Source organism: Micropterus salmoides, unplaced genomic scaffold (assembly GCF_014851395.1).
Source record: "Micropterus salmoides isolate LMB-PRFRI ecotype aquatic unplaced genomic scaffold, ASM1485139v1 Ms_hic_scaffold_8, whole genome shotgun sequence".
Lineage (NCBI taxonomy): Eukaryota > Metazoa > Chordata > Actinopteri > Centrarchiformes > Centrarchidae > Micropterus > Micropterus salmoides.
In genome coordinates this window covers 4,776,357-4,799,024 of record NW_024044570.1, presented here as the reverse complement: position 1 = coordinate 4,799,024, position 22,668 = coordinate 4,776,357, and the positions used below count along the sequence as shown (strand labels likewise).

The window sequence follows — 22,668 nt, the reverse complement described above, 5'->3', positions numbered from 1 at the left end:
TACTTGCGTGTTTTCTTGTCGTGTCGCAGGCTGAGCAACTTTATGGCTAAGGTTTTCTGGTTTTCCTACTGATTCTGACCATGGTGTGTTGCAACACAATTTTTTCTAAAAATTTCTTTAAGATATAGTAAGAAAATTGTACATTGAAAGAGTTAATGGTCTCATTAGTTTAGAGTCACATCAGAATTGAGACTTTAGCGCTGTGTAATGTTTTGCTGAAGCATCTGTCTTGTCGTCGCTTTCCCGTCGGCAGCAGGAGGACAAACGCTTCTTCACTATGCTGAGGAACATGAGACATTTACAAAAACAGTTTTAAAGTAGGCTCCATGTATAAAGGAAGAAAATGTCATTGTTGCTACAATCAACGTAGCTCTATGTGCCCACAGTGAAATTGGGGGCCTTCATCCATCAGTATAGACGTAGTTAATTAATTCACAACATATAGACAGCAGGAGATTAGTACAATTTGAATAGCAGATGGCAGACGGATGAAAGAAACCCTGAGAGTGAGAGACTGTGTAGAGTTGTAGAACTTTGTGGAACAGAGGCCCAAGCTAATGGGAGGACTTCAGCTTTCTATGCATTGTTGTTTGTTTTTTCCTGTTGACATTATTATTTGGGGTTCTGTTTCATCTCACTATAATAAAAACTGTAACTATACAGAACTAAAAAGTTCTGTATGTGTGCAGAGGTCTTCATGTGCAGCCAGCAGGCTCTCTGCTGATTGGCTTCCTGCTGTAGTGGAGTATTAGTTTATGAACAGCATGGATGAAGTAAAATGTGCACCATGAATTCCAGCCATGTTCTCATTTTCAACACCAGGCTCAACAAACTGCTTGCTGTGACTGTCTGACATCGTCCTTCATATCTGGTATATTTATCATATCATATATATATCAGGCCTGTGTCCGTGTCCTCTCTCCTGCAGAAACCAGGGATGGATCTGGCCGACACCTACATAACCTTCGTACGGCAGAACCAGGACATCCTGCGAGACCGCGTCAACGACGAGCTATACGTCGAGAAGGTGTTTGATGTGAGTGCTGGTTTATTTTTGTAGTTGAGTCAGTCATTTCTATCAAGCTAATTCTCAAATAGGGTATTAAAGAAATCACTGTAGATGAGATGGACACAGTGAGATGATGTCTATAAAAACACACCAGTTGAACCTGAAAGTGACTGAAAGAATATGGAAGACATTATAAAAAAAAATATAGCTTCTATGTTTGTTTCATGCATTAATTTGAAGTAGGTTACGGTCTCAAATCAGATGTTTTCATCTGCTGCTATGTTTTCTCTCTTCAGTGGAAGCTTCCAGTTCTCTAATTGTCCTGAAAATCTTCTCCTTAAACAACAGCAATGAGTCGCATATCCTTGCATATGAAAATTAGCATTGATAATGGCCTTTTTGCAAGCATCTGGCGAGGCTCCTGAGGTAGTGTGGCGAAGAGTAGGCAGTCAGATGAGGTTGTACAGTTGACGCTACTTGACACGTTTTTGGTGCCACTGCTGCCTCACCTGGCTTGCAGCTGGCTGCTGAGGCATGAAAAGCAAGAAGTAGATCAAGAAAATGCAAGCCATGTCTGAAATAAGAAATGGAAAGTCTCAGACATATTAAACTCAGTCCATAGAAAAGTAGACACAGTGAGCCTTAGATGAAAAATACATAACAAGAGTGTAAGAATATGACACGACACATAAGCCATGACCTGCTTATGAAATCTTTACAACCGGGCTTTTTGTGACAAAAAAGCAACACATCGTTGTGACGTCCCTCCCGTCAGCCGGCCATTCTCTGAGTGGATCTGAGTTTGAGAACATAAAAACACCATAATGGTCAACAATCGATTCTCCTGGCAAGTTCACCTACGAGCTGCGTTCACGGCCACATCAGACAAAACCTCCCTGAGAGAGCCGGAGGAAAGAGAGCACAGTGGAGCACAATGCAAGTTCCACAAAGAGATGTAAAATAATAGAATGGTAGTGGAATAATATAAATATGAAGCAGAGCAGAGAGGCCGCGGTGGAGACAGTGAAGTGAACCAGGTGGAGTGAAGATAACTTCAAGAAATATTTATTTTGTTAATTATTATTAATTAATTTTTATTTTTATTTAATTGTTTTACACAAGCACAGCGCGCTAGCTCTGCTAATAGCGAATTGCTAAAAACTAGCTAAAACGAAAGCTGTCTGTAGTCAAACTGTTCAGCTTAGTTTGTCACGTACCTCATAATTTGGCACATTGTTGTAAACTTATTTGCTGGCTGAGATAAACCAGACGTTCCCCTCTCTACCAGCGGTAATGTTACCTGCAGGTACTGAATCACAGGATTAAAAGGAGGAGAAGACGGACAGGAGATTGATACTGACTGACGTTATTCTTTATTCTTTGTAAACCTCACTCAGTATTTTCATGTCAGGAATGTGATCTATTATATTGACACTTTGGTTGAGTTTATATAGTAAATTTGCTTTTGTAAACATATATATATAATTTTTAAAAATATCGTTCTCTTAATATTGAACAATGTTATCGCACATTGCAGATTTTCCTTATATGGTGCATGGCTTGCAACCACAGATCCAGACTCCCTAGTTCCGGAGGCAGAAATACCTGCAGAAAGCGACAGAAGGAGAGAGAGAGAGAGACGAGAAAGCACAAAACTGTGGGAGAGGGAATGTGTTAGACACATACAGTAATCATAAAAACGTACGCTCAAATTGAAAATGGTTGGAAATACACTTAATATGGAAATTGGACTATAGGGTTTTATTGTATCTGATCTTTTCTTAAGATACACAGTAAATGCCTATATGAAAGCACACTCAGCTAATAAAAATCTATACAAATTGAGCTCACAGTCAGGTGTTTATACTGTTGGTATGAGGTTTGATTCTCCAGTTTCAGAGCAGCAGCAGGTCGCTTTGAGGCTGAAAACACCGACTGCTTCTGTTGACCTGTTTATCACTTAGGAAAGACAGAAAGCTGTCGGTTCGCTCTGCAGGAGATGCAAACACCTCCACCTATCCATCTACCCATCCCACGCTCTCCGTTTTCTTCACCGACTACCCCCCTCCAGGATTCAGATTTATAAGAATATTTTAGCGCTGAGTTGCCAAACACGCCTCAGCTCGCCACCGTGAGTCAACGCTGCAGACATGGCAGCTCAGACCTTCGTACACATTAGCAGCACGAAGCCGAGCGATGGATTTCTGCCACCCGCCGCCTCCTCTGAGGGTTCGGCGTATTGGCTGAGGCTCGAGCTGCGCTCTGCCGATCTGTGTGTGTGTGTGTAACGTGTGTATGTGTGTGTGGGGGGGTGGCGGTGAGGAAAATGAGTCTAATGGAGCTCAGAAGCGCCCAGTCATGCGCCAAGGAGGAGGTGATGGCGGGGCCTCAAAGTGTGTCCGCTCAGCCCTTCAACATGTATCACACACAAACATACTGTGTTACACACAAACAGTAAACCCTGTGTTCATACAGCAGCATCAGGCCTCCTGCCAGGAGCATTATGGGTATACAATTGTCTTATTTACGTGCGTCTGAGCGAGTCAGAGTCAAATTCATTTAAGGCGCCTTTTTTTTTTAACAGAAGGTTTGTCGACACCGACAGATAAAAAGAAGAAGAAAGTGTGTGTTAAAGCGAGCGAAGATGTGAGGCATCAGCTGCAAACACGTTCATCATTTTTGTTCAGCGTGTGCATGCTCACATGTGCCTGTCCGTCTATTTGTCTACAAGTACTCACCGGGGAACGTCTTTGTGTGGATAAGGAGTGTAATAAATGCCCACACACACACACACACACACACACACACACACAGCTCCATCCTCTTCACATTAGGAGCTAAATCACCTTGATGAAGCAGCTGACAAGGACAAACCTGCATGCTTTAAAAGAAAAAAAGAAAAGCAATGGGCATCTCTTAACAAGAAGTCATTTAATCTCAGAATCAGCCTTTAAGAATTACTTCTTTTTTTTTTTTTTTAAACAAGAAATGTTTAGGATTATGCCACTTTGTCTGTTGCGGTTTTGTTTACATTTAGGAATATTTTAGAAATAGAATTAAGAAAATGCATGTGAAGAAAACACAAATAATTTCATTCTCCTTTAGAGAAAACCAAATTTTAGGAGCTCAACGACGAAACCTCGAGCCACAATAAGATTTAATGACAAAATACTTATATGAAGGAAAAATGAAAACACAAGAATAAATAATCTTATCTCGCTTTTATTTTTTATTTAAGAAAATGAGATTTTAGGACAGGATTGTTAAAATCATTTGAACAATTTCTTTTTTAAAATTGTGCCAAAACGAGAATATGTGTCAAATGTTTAAATTACATCATTACTGTGACACATTGAGGGAACCTCCCTCCTTTCATCATGTAGATTTTGCTTCTGACAGGACTAATGCAGTGCTGTGCAGCCCACCCTCCTTCCCCCACATATTCTCTCCATCTGTTTTCACTCTCGTCCTCTAATCAGCTCAATTAAGGAACGTCTTCGTACTCAATTTACGCGACAGTTAAAGCTGCTCGCTAGGCGACCGTCAGACAGCTGATTAGCCGCTCTGAGGGAACTCACCTCCCAGAGACTCAAATAACAGTGTTTCACAGAGCGGGTGAAGGAAGGGAGGAGGAGAAAGAAGGAAATCAGAAGAAATCATCACAAGGGCAGCAAATATCATCCAGTAATTTCAACATCCTTGAGCATCTGTTAACTCGGAGCATGAGGCGATAGTCAGTGAGCATATTAGCATACAACTCGAATTCCAGCCTAAATATATTTAGTGTGGAAGGTGAGAGGAAGAGGAAATGATGGAGGATGATGAGGAAAAACCAACACTATGGTTAAAACTGTCCTCCTGAGTCCTCAACAGTCAGAATAATGCATGTCATTCAGCAGTGTTTAAGTGTGTTAAAACTGTGAACTGAAACACACACAGCCACTCTCCACTCACATTTGTTGCTACCTAGAGAAATTTTGCACGAATAATACAAGGCGAATGTGGCATCTTGAGGTGCATCAAAATGTCAGGATACACCACTGTCCTTTTTCCCCAGTGTCGATGCACATCAACTCTCCAGAGAAGTAGCCATTTTGTCTACCGTGTGCTACGAGCAACAATTCTCTGGACAATCAGGACCTGTGATTAAATTTGAATCCCCATTTGTAAGTTAGCATACATTTTCTTGCATTCAGTTGACACTTACCTACTTAAACTTGGTGAAAAACTGCATTATTGTACTTTGACATAATTACAAGGAGCCACTGTAAGGGGAGGTCAGAGGTCGCTCCCACAATAGACAGAATCAAATATTTGCATGACTGCCGAATGATCACGGACATGTTTTGCCTTTTGTCAAGTACATGAAATAACCTTTGGACTGTTTTTGTCTGTTAAATTGGAAGATAATTACAGTTCTTATCAGTGTGAAACAGCTTTAAAAACAGCTTGATGATGCTTTCAGGAGGATGAATGAAGCTGCTTTTATTTTGTGTGTAAAGAATGTGCTCCGGTGGTCTGAGGTCATGTTCTCCACACTAGAAAATTATACAGAGCCTTATGTAGCAAGTGGCACTAGCTAAATTCGAATTTAAAGCTGTGAATGTTTAAGAATACCACAGACAAAGATACTCATGTATGCTTTAAATAAGATATTGTATTGCTTTAATTTAACAAAAAAGAACTAAATTTCAAAATAGGCCTTTTCACTTCTTTTAGTTGTCTCCACCGTACAATGCTTCTAAGTGGGAAGGAGAGAAGAAGATCCAGGTTTCAAGGATTCATGGGTAGCTCGCCATCAAAGCAAGTTTTGAAGGTATCTAGGTGGTTCAGGCAACACCTGACAGGACAATATAAACACCTGACCTATAAAAGTAATAATTTCTAAGTTCTTTGTTGTACAACATTATAAGTTCTCAAGAATTTCATTGAAAAAAGTCTAAATTAAAGACCCCTTTAAGTCAAGGCTACACAACTTAATAATAAATAATAGGATCACTTATTCAGGTGCTCCAGAGGCGGGCGACCTCTGATAGCAATTGTAAGTCGCTTTGGATAAAAGCGTCCGCTAAATGAATAAATGTAATGGAGGTTCTGCGTTGCTTCTTACTGCAAAGCTAGTGGGATTCGCACCAGCAGGGGACACCGACCCCTATGCTAGCTGGAGCTGTTTAGTGACAATACAAGTAATATAACAGACGCAACTCATTGTTGACTGTAGAGGATTTTAGAAATTAATATGTTGAACGCTGGGCTGTTTCTAGCGTCACAATGACCAGCCAGAGTGGAGTGAGAGGAAAAGAAAGTGACCTCACCTAAACTGGATATTTATATTTCGGGAGTGGTCCAGGATTGGTTAGATTGTAGTAGCTTTTTAATCATACATATATATGATTCAATAGACAGTGTCAAAATTTTAGTTTAACTTGTTTCACTGTGAAAAGCATATAATCATCAGTTATTTGTCTCGTGGTAAATTCCAATCAGGAGCTACCACAGCTGAGTGTCAAAACCAAAGCTTAAGTATGATAGGCTGCAGTTCCTCTAAAGTGAATTCTCTCTACAAATACAAAGTCAAAAGAGTTTTTATGAAAGAGTCTCAGTAAATGGTTTCACTTCTCCCACATTGTGCTCACCAAATTAAAAGTCTAGATATGGGTTACAGAGTGACATCCCTAAAAAGAAGTCCAATGGGTCAAGAAACACAAGCCGTCAGACAGTTGGTTTTGTGAAAGTTTGGCTATCCTTTTTTGTTTGTTTTTGTTTCTCACAGCAATGGTACACCGGCTCCACGAAAGCGGTGTGTGTTTGGCTGACAGACAGACTGGACCTGCAGCTTCACATGTACCAGCTGAAAACACTGATCAAGATTGTGAAGGTGAGCAAATATAAAAGAGAGAGATACTAAATTTCTTGTTGAGATGCACATTTCCAAATAAGGACTTCTTCGTCATTCTGGGTGACAGGTTACTTTTACCGACCAGATACAAAGTCTGTTTTTCTTTGCTGTTTGAAAAGAGTGGCAGTGAATGAGCCTGAGACTGGCTAAAGTGAATTTTAAAATGTTGTGATGTATTCATGTTAAAACTCTCAGAACTGACATTGTAGTTAAAGAAGAAAAAAGTAAAGATTAATCAAACCATACTGAAGTGTCCTTGAAAGCAGCAGCAGCGCTGTGAAGAGGCGGCAAGACACGAAAGACAAAACTGCTCAACTGTGCGCTGCTGCTCACTGCTTTTGTCTTTTCATAGGTTGCTAATGTACAGACATGTGCAAGTTTAACTGGAAAGCAGCGAGACATCAATTATAATGGCTTCTGACTGAATGTAAAAACCCCTCAGATGCCTCAGTCTGCCTTCCCAGTCCGATATATAAAAGACTCGTCCTTGAGCCTCAATCTTGGCGCTTTTGTCCGGACGGCAGACGCCTCCTCTCGCTAACTGCATTCCTAAGATGCTCTGTGTTTTTCCCTCCCTTCTCCTTTTACCTATCTCCACCCCTCCACCCTCCCACCTCAACAGAAGACCTACCGTGACTTCAGGCTGCAGGGCGTCCTGGACGGCACACTGAACAACAAGAGCTACGAGACCATCTACAACCGACTGACAGTGGAGGAAGCCTCAGCTGCAGTGAAGGCGGGCGACGGCCTGCAGGGTATCAGCATGAGAGACAGCGATGAGGAGGACGATTAAACACACACTCATCATACCTATACACACCCTGTTACTACTGATTTTCATCCTCTCTAACAGATCAGGACGTTCCATCGCAGTTAATGATATGTGTCCTCCACTGAGCTCTTCACTGAGCAGTTCTCACTATAAACTGAAACTACAGCCAACAAATTTAATTTTATAAAAAGATGGCTGAAAATGACAAGAAAAAGATCGCTGCTGGACAAAATCTACACATGTTCTTGACTCAGTGAGCGCAAAATAGAAACTAAATGTAAGCTGGAGCAACGGTTGACTAATATAATTGAACAGAACAGAAATGGATACCTACCTGGGCAAAATAGCTTCGCTGTTATCAACAACAGAACAAGTTGTGAATGCATTTTCTTTACTGAACTCTGCTTATTTTTTCTCAATAAATGCAAAAACTGAGATTACAACTGAAACTACAACAGTAAACAATCAGTAAATCTATCTTATGATAAGAAAAGGGCAAAAACAGCAAGCCAAGATGTGCTAATGTTAGCTAGCGAGTCATGTTGTTAACGCATTCTGTTAAAATCACCTTCATTCAGGCATTCAAGAATGAAAATGTAGATTTTGTTTTAAAAGGGGGTAAAAAATGTGATAAAGATACACAAGTCCAAACACCGTTACTGTGAATTTAACATTACGTATGCTTGCTAACATTTTCTTAATAGCTAACATTATCTTGCTAGCTAACAGGCAATATATTAATTCAGACAGCTGTTTCTACAGAAATACAGCTAGTTCATGATGAACAAAGGTGTGATATAAAACACATATATATTACAAATTATTGTTAGCGTCACTTATTACAGTAATAATAGAAATAATAGAAAAAATATATATAGTGTAGTCCAGCAGTTATGTAGCTTTCTTGGCCAACCATGAAGATAACTCCACTCAGACACGTACAGTTTGTTCAACAAGATAATCTTAACGAATTAAAGGACAAGGTTGGTTTTGTTCTATAATTTGTATTGTCAACAAATCCCATGAAAATACCAAAAACGAACAATGCTGTAGTCTGTTTTTCAGTACTTTCCAGGTTCCCTACCGTGTGATGAAAAGGTGAAACCTTTTTAAGCTTTAGAGCCTAAACAATATTTTCTCGATTGAAAATCTTTCGGGGGATAAAACATTCAACTTTAATATTTTAGGATTAAACCATGTCACACTTTGTTGCTCTTCTCTTCCTATGATGTTATGCATGCAGAGTGCAGTTGCACATGTGCAGTAGAGGCTACATATCATTCATCTTGAGTGAAGGTCCTGATCAGGTAAGAGCAAACGCTCAGGTAGTGACCCCCTCCCCACCCGACCGCCCACCTTTTACCAAACCTGTCACATGCTCGTTATCCTGGACTTTGCTGTACATGCGTGTTGAAATGTACACGAGTGAGAATGTATGACAAACAGGAAGTCAAGGTGAGGCGAGGCATCTGAAGGACACGGTGCTGACACAAACCTCGTCCTCCCTCTCTCACCTGCAGGACAGGAAGCCCCGCCCTTTTCGACGTGCAGCCATACTCTAATTGATGTCATTTTGTATAGTAGAGCTCTGCGGTCGCTGTCAGTGCTGCTCCTTCCTGTTTTGTTGTAGCTTATTGTTCAAAACAGAGTCTGACCAACCTCGCCGCCATTGACATCATTTTCTTGACAGCAACAGCAGCCAGCTCAGCTGAACAAAATTTGTTTTATTTGACAGAAAGCTTGGAATTGTAGGGTTCTATTTGACTGTTCTATTAAAACGTTATTTACTGACATCTTTGAATGTTACTTTATACTATTGTGGTTTTAGCTTTGTTTATAAACCTATTTTATTGAGTCAAAAGTCCTGCTAGCATCCACTAAATGCTGAAACATAATTAATAGTTGTCACCAGTTAAACAACAACATTGGTTGTTTGTTTAAACACGTAAGTCAGCCTATGTTCACATTTTCTTGACACGCGACCTCTTGCAGTTGTGCAAATAATGACAAGCAAAAGCAGAAGTAGCGTGACATTGTTCTAGCACCCAAAAACTTGGGATGGATTATTGGGTCAACTAAGCATCTGACTATGACACAGGAGACAGCTGTTCACATCTTTGACTTTTCAAAACAAACGTTGACAAACAATCTGATGTTTCTCCCTGTTAACCATGACCACAGTCTTTCTCTAACCTTAACCCAGTAGCTTTAATTTAAGCTCACCATAACCTTAAAGGTGTCAGATCAGAAAACACTCATATGAGTCATTTTATTAGGCAGGGTTTGTTGTTGAGGTCGAAGGACTGCTCAAGGACCACCGCAATATGCTACTGAATAAGCTGTTCTTTGAGCTTCACCATGTCATTGTCCTGAGTGTGGCCCTGCAAGAACGGTTGTGGGATACGTAAAATCTAAAGAGTTCTTCTTCTTTTGGGAAGCAAGAATGTGCCCAGGAAATTTCACGCAATTATGCTCATTAGTTTTAGACATTTCTTGTGTAAATGAAAAGTTGACCTTCAGGATGTTGTTAGGAGTTATCCTCTCGGGACCATGAATGTCAATACATTTTATGCCCCATAGTTTTTAAATGATCTTGCTTTGGGCGTACAGGTCACCATTATTTGGCCCTATAGCTGAAATTATAGCAATCCAACCTTTGCCCATTATAAACAGATCCACGACACACAATTTACTTCCAGTGCCAAAGTTTTTTCACTGATCTGTCTTTATGTATTGAGGCAGAAAGTAAGGTTAGGATGGTAAATGGGTATGTAGCACATTCGGCTATTATGCTGGTGACTGATTTGCATCCCATCACAGAACAAATTTATGTTAGCTCCTGTTAACCACCACCACGATCTTTACCTAAAAAGTGTTTCAGTTGCTTAAACTCTCCCAAATCTTAAAGGATAATTATGGTTTTATTACAGTTTGGGTCTTCTTAGTTTTATACATCAATTATCAGCAATATTAACACTGTACTCACCAAGCTGACATCTGGGATCACGTTGACATCTCTAAAAAGAAGTCAAAGAAGATCCAGAAACACGAGCAGTTAGAAGATCAGTCAGGTTGAAAAATAAACCAACAATTTAGCCAGTTTATCAAAACCAACTAAACACAAAACAACTAAAAGTGTGTGCACCTGAAAAGTTGGTAAGAAAACGTCATTGCAGACAACAACGTTTAGTACAGTAGGTCAAAGTTGAAGCAGGAAGTGGGTCTGTTAACTATGGTGGATGTTTAAAGTGCTTGATAAAAAAAATTACTGTCCACCTTCATTTACCATTCAAAGTAAGTTTGGGGTTTGTTTCCAACAATCCAATATCTTTGAAATGGAAATAGACTCAAGTTTTATGTTATTGAACTTGACCCTTAACCATAACCACACTTTCTAGTGTTCTTTCCATTATTACCATACAGCATTTGCAATGCACAGATATAGTAAAAGCAACAATTAAACATTAGCGTTTAATGCTCAGATGCTTCATCGCAGAATGTAATCCAGGGTTTTGCAGAACCTGCCAAAAGTACTGAAGAGCTTAAGGTTTGATGTTTGTTTGGTGTCTCACATTTGTAGTAGAACTCTTACAACTCCAAGCTAATGAGAGGTTGCTGTGCTGCTGTAGTTTCTGAATCCGAACCTTCTGTAACTCAAACTGTCCCCACTGTTAAACAACAACCAGTGGCCTCAGGTGGTAAAATTTTTCTACTCTGGTTGTCCACTGCAAAATTTAAATAGCCCTGAAACAGGCTTCTGGGTTCTTTGAAAAGGTAAAACAAATCAACGCAGGTCCATACAAAAACGCAGAGTCAGATTGGGCAGTAGTTGTTCAGAATACCGACTACATGCTGATGTAGTTGTAGATCTGCTGTCATCTGTTCATTGTGATAGTTACTGTTGTGAAGAATTATGTTGAGCTGTAGAGTGATATGGTCGTACTGCCTGATGTGCATCATATCCAACATCGATCAAAGTCTTAGAAACGTGCCAATGAACTGGAAAACTCTGGACTATTTTTTTTTTTTTAACGGGACCGTCCTATCTGTTTTTAATCTGATTGATGGGTTTAATCGGATCAGCTGTGAGTCGACGAAGCGCCCCGTCACTGCTGTTCATTCATTGGCTGCCGTCTGTTTGTGTGGTGTTGTTGTTGGGAAAAAAAAGTTTACCTGTAAATTCAGTGTAGGCCCTCCGATCGACTGTGTGCAACAACCTGCCGTTTGTTTTAACTGTCCAATCCAGTTTGTGTCAGTGCAGTTCAAAGGACAGAAACTAAAGGACAAAAACCTATATTAAGATGTATATTTATATTGTCTTACTGTGCACCTGTTTTGTTCAGGTGTCTTATCTAAGTGTCACTATTAAAAAGTGTTTTTAAAGCACCTGTGTTTTCACCTTGTGGGTTTTTATTTTCACAAGTCAGACTTGTCAAAAGTTTTTTTTTTTTTTTTTTCTTCAGCCACCAAAACAGCGAGTGGACATAACGATTCTGATTTCATAGGGAATCTTTATAAAATATAACTCCCTTTTCTCTTTGGGGAGTTAGCTGTTTCTAAAAATACCTACTTCCCCCTAAAGCTAGTTAAACCATGCATATACACCCACCTTATCAAAAAAAGTCGGGTTTAAGGAAATATAGGAACCCTGTTTCGTATGTTAATCAGTAGACTCCCAACATGACTTTATTTACTGAATTTGGCTCGTCAGTTTGCAAGCTTGGATGTCTGGCCACTTAAATTCTTAAATTCAACCAGAGGTTTAAAACATTTCTCATTTAAATCACAATATTCGGGGCTTGACCTTTGGTTTGTAAGGATTAGTGCTCGTCCTTTAAACTACTTATTCTCTATTTCGGCTTAATCTTGTAGGTTTATGGAGGTTTGTAAGGGCTTCTATTCCTTGGAAACTCTCTGCTGGCTGTCATCCATCAGCTTCAGTTTATTTTCTCTCCTCATTAAAATGAGCATCAAACCTTTTTCCTGCAACAAAAAACGAGTCTGAGTCCTCCTGCTGACACAGACACAAAACACAAAAAAAGGACACCTTATTAATAATGTTACTATTATGTAAAAGCAATTATTATTTAATAATATGTACATACCTTACAGCAAATAAATAAAAGGAAAATGAGTATAAAATTCAAATCTACAGTATGAAGTGATTTCAAAATGAAAGATGTTACTATTAAACAGATTTACTCCTTTTTCATCTTTATTATAAACAGCAAGACTGAACCACTTTCCCCTGAGTTGATGTTCAGTCTGCTGTGAAATTTTTTCATTTCAGAAGTCAATAAAAATAAAACAGAAGGATCCACAAATATCTGAATGGGGTTTTTAACTTTATATTAATATATAAGCAAACAATGTGCTCTCAAGGGGATAAAATCAGATCAGTCGGGAAATAAATATCACTGACACAAAGCTGTTCAAATAATGAATGATGCTGCTTTAGCCTGTAGACAAAGAAGCAGGGCGTATTGACACAACTGAAATTGTTACAGATACTATTGTTACTACGACTAATGGTAATCATTTCTACTTTACATGTACCTCATATTTACTTGAGTGTACTTGCTTTATAACACAGAACACGTGACTTGCTTCTTAACTTGACTGCACACAGCATCACACTCATTTTTTTATTTTCTGTTCACACATCACTGACATGTCAAAGCTGCACTTGCTTACACCGTACGTCTGGTGTAGTTCATTCTATATGGTATAGTCACAAACCTTTGTACTTTACATACTCCCTATTGGTTCATTCTATTCTTTCACCTTTATATACTGTAGATCTATTTTCCCTTTGTTGTAAAATATAATTATTATTTATTATTCTTAAGCTTTACTGTAAGTCCTTCAGCATTTATCAGTGCAAACATTTGATGATGACATTTTTAAGTGTTTATTAATGTGCAGCAATTAAATATCTTAGATTATTACAACTGTGTTTTACTATATTGTCATTCATTATCTGTTCATACAGCAGCGTCCACTTAGTGTCCACAGGAGGCGTTATATGTTAAAAATATATTAATACATGCTTATATTCGCTTATAACTACATTATAGTTTGTTGTAAGCAGTCAATAATATTGACTGGCTTTTTTTCAAAAACAGTGACAAATATAATGCCAAAATACCAAAACAATGGATACAAATAAAACAATAATCATAACATAAAAAGCAGAAATAAAGGCAACCAATTAACAAACATGAACAGAATACTATGAAAAAGGCAGCTGCAACACTTTTATCTGGAGGGGAGGCTGTAGGTGTTTTACAAAATATTACTAACAGCGGCCAATAAATATGCTACTTGTAGTAATGATTAGGCCTACATAATAATGTTGATATTTTTAGTAGGCTATTATTATTATTAGACTTTATTGTCCACTTTAAATTTGTCTTTGGCTTCTCCACACAAATATACAATGACACCACAATTATCACACAGTAGCAGTAGGATGGTAGTGCGATTTAATAATGGCAGCATGTTGTTTGTGGCCTGATATGCCCCACTAATACCAACATCCCTTAACAATACCAAGTCACATCTACAAATCTCACATTCCTTAAAAATATAAAGAATTTATAAATTCATTTCAGCTTAATGTTCATGTTCATGGTGGCTTCAGGTTTCAGTTTGTGTGGACTATTATTAGCTTGTGAATATTACTACATATTCGATTTAAAAAGTCGTTTTATCTGCATTTAATAATCAACACTTTGTTTTTAAAGGTTTGGTAAATGCTCAGATTTTTATTTTTAGATTAAGCCTTTTTCTCTTTGCAGCTTCCTTTGGATTTAACTTCTTTCACAGCGCCTATTCAGTATTTAAAGTAGGTTAGTATTATTAATTTTAACTCACTGTCTGACCGTCAAATGCTTTACTGATAATAATCTTTATTTGTAGCAGTTTACAAAAAGACGCTGTTCTTTACCTGAGAGAAACCAAATCAAACCATTAACATTTTAAAATCTTTGTTGCGTAATATAGGCTACTAAAAGAACATCAGCCTCTATCCACCAACACAAACAAATACCTTATTAATACTTCTTTGCTGTATTTCATAGTAAACACTGTGTGTTTTGCTGTGTGTCGCTCCTCGGGCCTTCAGCGGTCACTTTTATTTCTCTCCTTAATCTTTGAAAATTCAGCATCAAACCCACTCACTCTCTGCTTTCAGTCCTGACAGGTTGAAGCTATTGTCGGTTTGGACTCTGTCACTCTCACTGATTCATCCTCCGGAATTTGCGTTTCTGCAAGGTGATTTTTTTTTTTTTTACAGTCTCTCTGTGCATAAAAGAGTCGTTTGCGTCAGAAAAAATATACAGCACCTGATTACAGGAGAGCGCACAGGTTAGTTACTATCTAGAAGAGTCGTTTCTGCCGCGGGTGGATTTTGGCATCTAAAAATCTAGTGCGTAAAAGAAAAGGAATAAAGCGCTTGAGTAAAAGTTTGTGATTCAAAGACACCCAGGCTGAGATCAATGACTTGAAGTCCATTTTCTTTTCAACATCTCGATCCGTTTTCTTTCTCACGTTCACCCACATGACAGCACTGTGTCTTCTCTGAGCCGTGCGTAAAAGGTCTGGCTTTCAGGAGCCAAAGCTGCTCCAAATCTGATCTAAAACTCTGACAGCTCCTGACCTCGCGGCCGCTGCGAGTCCAGCGTGTTGCGATAAAAAAAAAAAAGAAAAAAGAAAAAAGGAAAATGATGTCACGCGAAGCCACAAGGGGACCTGGGATTTACCAAATACCTTCCAGTTGAGCAGGAGTCCTGCCAAGTAAGGGACAACCTCCTCCTTTCCTCCTCCTCCTCTTCCAGCGGCGACAAGTGCACAGAATCGACGGAGGAGAATTGAGCAAATTATCTACTTTTCCGCTCCCCTTCCTGGACGGTAACGATCGGCGAGGTCTCGACTCTCCGCACGCCGTCATCGAGCGAGCCGCGGCCGCCCTGATTGTCGTCAATAAGCAGGGGGAACGGGCCGGTGATTTTGAGGGGGGGGTTCCCCGGCAGATGATGCCCTTTCCTGCGGGCCGGTGAGGAGTAACACCGACCCCCGGCTTCGCTCCAGCAGCTTCTTGTTGTTGTTGTCGCGGCGCAGTTGATGCGGAGGTGATGGACGGTCCTCTCCGCCGCCCAGCGGGGATCCTCGGCTCCCCCCCGGCTTCTGGGAGCCAGTCCGCGGGTTCCGACATGCTCACCTCCGGCGGTGGCAGCAGCAAGCCTCTCGCTTTCTCCATCGACCGGATTATGGCCAGGACGCCCGAGCCCAAGTCGATACAGCTCCCCAGCTGGTTCCAGTCCGCTCCCGTGGGGAAACCCGACGTCTGTCCGTCCTCGCTGCATTGTATGATCCCGCTGGTGCCACTCGGGTACGAACCGGGCCACCGGCTCAACATCGGGCTGGATCCGGGCCACTTTGACGCGTCTTCTCTCGCCGCTCCTGCAGACTTTATGGGTGTTGGGTTAAACTACAAGAACCAACAGGAGGACTCCGCTGTGAGCCAAACCGCCGGCCAGTACAAACTCTTCAGACCCCGGGTGGTGAACCAGTCCTCCTTCCCCACCATGGGCACCGTGTGTTACCTGAACTGCAGCGGGGAAAGCGGTGCGTGTCCCCCGCCGGCCGGTCTGGTCAACCTGCACCCAATGGCCTCGTACCTGCTCACAGCCCGGCATAAAGCCTTCATGGCGGAGAAAAGCAAGCCGGGCCTACAGCAGGCCGGGGAACGGTACCCGGTGTCCGGCGTGCAGGCCTTTAAGGAGCTGTCTCAAAGCCAGATCCAGCACTATATGAAGGAGCGGGACCAGATCCTCACCGACAAGATCTTTAAGGGCTCTGCGGCGGCGGCGGCCAGACTGAACGGCTCCTGTCCCGGCAGCAAGCCCAAAGTTTTCACCTGCGAGGTCTGCGGAAAGGTGAGTCCTGCACGGATGATTTATTTGATTTCATCTCTAACCACAGGGGGAGACCAAACCAAATCACAGCAAGTCCTACAAACCTGCACGGCGATCCATTTTTTAATTAACCAAGCAGAGACTTCAATTTCACATTCTTTTTAGAAATTTTCCTCTGTAGGCAATGGAATAAAAATAATAAGCTACCTATTATTCAAACTGTCTTTGAGAATTATATTGGCGAGACATGAAAAAAGAGAGAGAAATAAACTAAGGAGAAGTCGATAATCCTTCATTAAACTCTAGAATCATCAAATTAAAACCATTGTTAAGTCTTAATTTAGAGGGAAATTCTCTGAATGGTCAGATTTCGGGAAAATTAACGCTGTAACATGATGTGTGTGTTATAAAGAAACTATAAATTAAAACTCACCACCTACAAGATTACAAACAACATAGGCCTACGACTCAATCTGTTTTAAGAATAAATGAACCTTTTTATCTAGTAGGCATAATAATAAAAAAAAAGGAAGCTGAATTCTTTAATTTTCCTTTTTTCTTTCAGAAAATTAAAATCTCTTAAGTGTTTAGTTTGATTTTCTCTTCCCCTTTTTTAGGATCTGCCTGTAGCTTTTTTTTTTTTCAAAATTGTTTTAGATTAAAATGAGAACGCTTTTTTAGCCCTTGCTTTAGTTTTTATTTCCTTACTCGCGCTTCATCTGGTTCACAAGACATGTCCGAGCTGCCGTTAGATTCACTTTTTTGCACTAAAGAAAGCGGTTCGCTTCAACGGAAAACGTTAAAAAAGCCCGTGAAGACCGCGAGCGCAACCGCCCACCAAACATATATTAGGCCTAAACGCTGCTCATTTATCTGTGAAATCAAGCTTACTTAATTATTCAAATACTCTTAAGAACAGCGCGTCCGTTGCTATATTATGTGCGGGTTTACATGGTTAGTATTGTGTTTCATATCACCCATACATTTATTCAAAGTTCATTAAATGACCCCTGACAGATTGACTTTAATTAGACTCAATCTGATAATTAAAGAGCATCCGATTTCTTTTTTCTTATTTCTCTTTGGCATTAATGGAAAAGACCATGAGCCACTTAATAAACTCTTAAACTGGGACATAAAGGGGGCGTAGAGGAGGAGGGGGGTGGATTTGGCATCCACCGATGAGTAGATTTGAATGTAATGTTATTTTAGGGGAAGTCGTTGGTGTATAAAGAAGTATTTTTGTGTTTTATGCTTGCTTTTAATTTATTATTATTTATTAATGTTTATTATTCTCTTTTAGGTGTTTAACGCGCACTACAACCTGACCCGCCACATGCCCGTGCACACCGGCGCGCGGCCGTTCGTGTGTAAAGTTTGCGGGAAAGGATTCCGACAGGCGAGCACACTGTGCCGACACAAAATCATCCACACTCAGGTAGGACTCAAGATTATTACTTAAAGAGTATTAGTTAAATTCCAAACTAATAAACTGACTTCAGTTACAAGAAACTTTTAATTTAATTGATCCATTTATTTCTTCATTGTTGACCATTTGGGTGTTATTTATCCTTTAGTTATTTACTCTTGTACGAAAATTCATCCATAATATTAAAAAATAAAAACCCTGTTTTAAAAAAGAAATCTAAAACATTTGATCAACATTAAAGGCCTGTTGATTAACATATTTTAAACCGAACACATAATAACTGTGATACTGTCCAACACTTCCTGTATTAAAATGCATGCCAGTCCATTTGAAAGTGATTTCCAATCAGATGTTTTTATATCTGTTGTGCGCGGGAGTTTGAGATACAGGCCTAATGAATTGAATCGAGACAGAACCCGCTGTAAGTCAGAGTTAAAGATGCATTTTGTGTCATTATCACTGTTTTAAAAAGAAAACCAAATCCATTTAATAAAAAATATCCCTTTATTATAAAACTCTAAGATGGTGATTTATAGACACTTAAAAGTGGAGCTGAACTCGCTTCACTTTTTGTGTGAATAAATATAAATGATAATGAAAGCTATGGAGCTCTTTTGGACAGTTTCTGTGGAAATGTGAGCCTGGAGCCTCTGCTCAGTTTGTTGTGTTTGAGCTCCTCCTGTGGCTTCACTGTGACACTCCACTATGGAAATATTCCCACAAGATTCCCAGGCTGATGTTTCTTTTTATGAAAAAGAAGATTCCCTGTGATATCTGTATTTAGTAGCCTCTGTGTAAAAGTAAGGTCATACAGAAATTACATATTTCTATTTCACTGATCGTCTGGTGATGCGTCCTTGTAAAAATCCTTAAGAAATCTCATTTCTATCGGATGCGCAGGTTTCCACCGTGATAATATTTGTCTTCCGCTTTTTTTATTTTTTCCAGGAAAAACCGCACAAGTGTAACCAGTGCGGGAAAGCCTTTAATCGCAGCTCCACTCTCAACACGCACACGCGCATCCACGCGGGATACAAACCGTTCGTGTGCGAGTTTTGCGGGAAAGGATTTCATCAGAAAGGTGAGGAAATGAAGGAAAATCAACATCACGTCACCTTTTAGTAAAAGAGAACAGAGCTCAAACCAATGACCGAATAAGAAGTGCTGGGTTTTAATTTAAAGTCAGTAGGCCTAATTGTATAATTATTATATATTCTTATGATTTGCAGTATATCCACTGAATGAGATTGATTATAAAACGTTTTATAGACTAATGATCTCTATGCACACATATATATGTGTTGATCAATAATAATTGTAATTTACTCCGATAATTTATATTCTTGCATAATGTAAAATACAGAGAAAACACACTCTTCACTATGTGTTGCTCTCATTTTCACATCTTAATCACAACATTTCTAGAAGCAGTTATAAAAGTAGCAGAAATCAATGTGCTTTTACTATAATATAATAATTTATACCAGGGTAAGAGAGAATAATGGGACCATCTTAAAGTAATTTAATGACATTCACAATCACTGGCTCAGATCAGGCTGAATGCCAGATAGCAGCATCTGTCAGATGCCAGTCAGCTCTGTGATTGTTTTCAAAGCAACACCAGTAAATTTACAGACACCCAAAAAGGCCAAATCATCGGAAACTGTCAGAGCATCAGTAAATAAATAAATATATTTTAGGAAACATAAAGAGTAACATCATTGGACAGATTGCACTGACAACCAAAAACAGGAGTCACAGGTTAACCAATAGGAACATGACAGACAAACACACAGCAGGTTTGATGCTGAACACACTCTAATGTCACTGCAGGAGATATTTAAAAAGTTGTAGAACATACAGTACAATATTTAACCACATATTGTATACTCAGACAACAGCACCTTTTAAAATACCGTCCAGTGGCAGAGGAAATATTCAGAACTTTTACTTGAGTAAGTAATCCTTCAGTGTAGAAATGCTGGGTTACGAGTGAGAGTCACGCATGAAAATTTTATTTGAATATATAATTATTGGCATCAAAATATACTTAAAGTATCAAAAGTAAAAGTACACATTATGCAGAACGGCTCATTTTAGAATAATGAATATGTTATTATTGTATTATAGTTGTTATTATAATTACAGATGCAGCTATGTATACACATTACTTAAATGTTGCAGCTGGTAAATTAGTTTATATAGCTACTGCGTGGTAGCTTGATCTATGATTAAGCATTAAAATGTATTTGTTCATTGTAGTTTTATGAATCTGCAAAGTAAGTAAAACTGCAAACATAATGCAGTGGAAAAAAGTACAATAATTGCCTTTCACATGTAATGGATTGGAACTGTATGTTGTAAAATGGAAGAACTCAAATAAAGTACATCAAAATTTTACTTCAGTACAATACTGTAACTAATGTACTTTTTTTCTTTAAATAGGCCTAAATAATATAAATATTATTTATCTGTGACTCTTTTCAGGCAAAGTGTCCTCAAATTACAAATAATTTCCCTCAAGATAATAATTTGGGTGCTCAGTAGTACTTTTGTTACCTCAAATTAGTCATTTGTACCATTAAATTACTTCACTAAATTCAAAAATTGTAAAGTTTTACATCAGGGCCATAACTTTCACAGAAGACACTGAGACACTTAGTTGGGTGATTTTTCACATCCGTGATTTTAATAGCAGACCGAACAATTTGTGCATTCTACTTTACTGATAAATTGTCATAGCACGTCGGTAACCGCATATCCCATGATGCTCTCCAGTTGTTGGGGGGAAAAAAACAGTATTTCACATATCTATGTACATTTGAATCAATCCTAGCAAATAAAACTCAATGAAATTGGTCATCAAAAGCGTTTTATAATAATTGTGGTTTAACAAAAATATACAAATACTATTTATCAATAGAGACCCGTTAATAACAGACCTGATACCTTGTATTTGCATCTTTACTAAAACAAGCTCTGTCCTTGTATTTGATTAATGCCCAATCCCAGTGTCTTTTTGGGAGAATATCATCATATAAGTTTATAGGTTTTATTTTATTTTTACCTAAACAACATGCAGATGAGGGTGCAGTAGGCTTTTCAGTCCTGACTAGTATCTGGAGGTATTCATGAAAGGTTGCATGTGACTCCAAACAACCTTTACAGTGAGAGGACACTGAATGGACTTGCTTTTACCAATCAGAGGGCAGCCTTGTTTAACCTGACAGGCGAAACCCAGGGCAAAAGAAAATCAAAAAAGAAACTGGAGGGAACCCAGCTTATCTACATTTTTATGAACTCTGGTATCATCTGGACAATCAGAGGACACTGTTACGGGAGATTTATTTAGATTTCTATTTTATTTAGTGTCATTTTTCTTAGTGCTTCCCATCCTGGGGGGAAGATACATCTGAGGGGTAGGCAAAAATGTTGGGAGCCACTGACTCAATACACATGTCTTATTCCTTATTGTTCTATAAATCTGTGTCAGAGTGTGTTGGGTTTTCTTGTCCTGATCCTACATCTCATCCTCTTCCTGCAGGAAACTACAAGAACCACAAGCTGACTCACAGCGGGGAGAAGCAGTTCAAGTGTTCGATCTGCAGCAAGGCGTTCCACCAGGTGTACAACCTCACTTTCCACATGCACACGCACAACGACAAGAAGCCCTTCACCTGCCCCACCTGCGGTAAAGGCTTCTGCAGGAACTTTGATCTGAAGAAACACATCAGGAAGCTGCACGACATGGTCAGCCCGCAGTCGCCCCCTCAGGCCTGAACAATGACTCTGTACGCTTCATCCCAACACACCAAAACTAAGTCCTTATATGCCAGATTTACTGAGCCCTGTATATGATTTTTTTTTTTTTTTTTTATAAAATTAGAAACTTGTGCCCCCATATTAACAATTTCTGTGCTTTGTTATCAAAAAATGTGTAACTTGACTTAAAATAACTTGCTCTCAGAGCTCTCAGATTCATTTGGCCACTTTCTCCAAAACCTTTATGCAGAGATTTAAAGGCTGAGTCTAATAGTTTGGTAGACCAAGTAACTTTAATTTTGACTCTTTTGAGGTCAAAATCAAAGCAGTAGAAGCCGGGATGTCCAGACTTTTAGTCCCTATTATGGTTGCCAAAAAATACTGGATCCTACACATCCCATAATGCAGCTGGCTTGTGTCTTTTGGTTAGGGCCTCCCTGCCTGGTAAACACCCAAACTCTTTCAAACTCTGCATGCCCAGTTTTTAATGCAGGTTTTTCTTTATTATAAATTCCTGGTCTCCGAGCACAAACTGGGATAACCCTGATGACATCACTATGACGTCATCAGGGTTGTTTTCTCAGACTTGACAGAACCACTCCACACGTAAAGACGTTCTACAACTGTTTTCGCAGGCTGAGGAGGACTAACCATGACTAGTAAACAGATTTTTGTGTCTAGAATTAATTCCCCCTTTCACATTATGACTGGCAGGGTTTATTTGACTGACACATGTGATAACCAATCTTGTCATTTAGGGGCAGCCCCTTCTGAAATTGATAATGACCCCTATCCCCATCCCAGTCATCAATCCAATACCACCAAAGACCTCAGTATTCATGGCTCTGCTTAAAAAGGACACCTTTTTATATTAAACCT

The 22,668-nt window shown here is 39.4% G+C and overlaps 2 protein-coding genes across 2 annotated transcripts in view; both read left to right on the top strand.

The window, feature by feature from the left end:
* Positions 1-12,066, top strand: part of cadps2 (Ca++-dependent secretion activator 2) — a 244,423-nt gene extending 232,357 nt beyond the window's left edge. Inside the window, 3 exon segments of the mRNA XM_038705806.1 lie at positions 929-1,036; positions 6,783-6,887; positions 7,531-12,066. Coding sequence (XP_038561734.1) covers positions 929-1,036; positions 6,783-6,887; positions 7,531-7,701 — 384 coding nt within the window. The 3' untranslated portion in view covers positions 7,702-12,066.
* Positions 12,067-15,815: 3,749 nt separating this feature from the next.
* fezf1 (FEZ family zinc finger 1) lies at positions 15,816-21,877 on the top strand. The gene is made up of 4 exons (XM_038706888.1): positions 15,816-16,619; positions 17,902-18,036; positions 18,976-19,108; positions 21,572-21,877. The coding sequence occupies exons 1-4, from the start codon at positions 15,816-15,818 to the stop codon at positions 21,805-21,807; spliced, it is 1,308 nt and encodes a 435-aa protein (XP_038562816.1). The 3' UTR covers positions 21,808-21,877.
* The last annotated feature ends 791 nt before the right edge of the window (positions 21,878-22,668 follow it).

What these genes read in the sequence shown, in the direction of transcription:
- fezf1 (XM_038706888.1), top strand. Translation starts at nt 15,816, where the DNA reads ATGGACGGTCCTCTCCGCCGCCCAGCGGGGATCCTCGGCTCCCCCCCG. An exon ending in CCTGCGAGGTCTGCGGAAAG is followed by an intron (nt 16,620 to 17,901) that starts GTGAGTCCTGCA and finishes ATTCTCTTTTAG; the next exon opens with GTGTTTAACGCGCACTACAA. An exon ending in ACAAAATCATCCACACTCAG is followed by an intron (nt 18,037 to 18,975) that starts GTAGGACTCAAG and finishes TATTTTTTCCAG; the next exon opens with GAAAAACCGCACAAGTGTAA.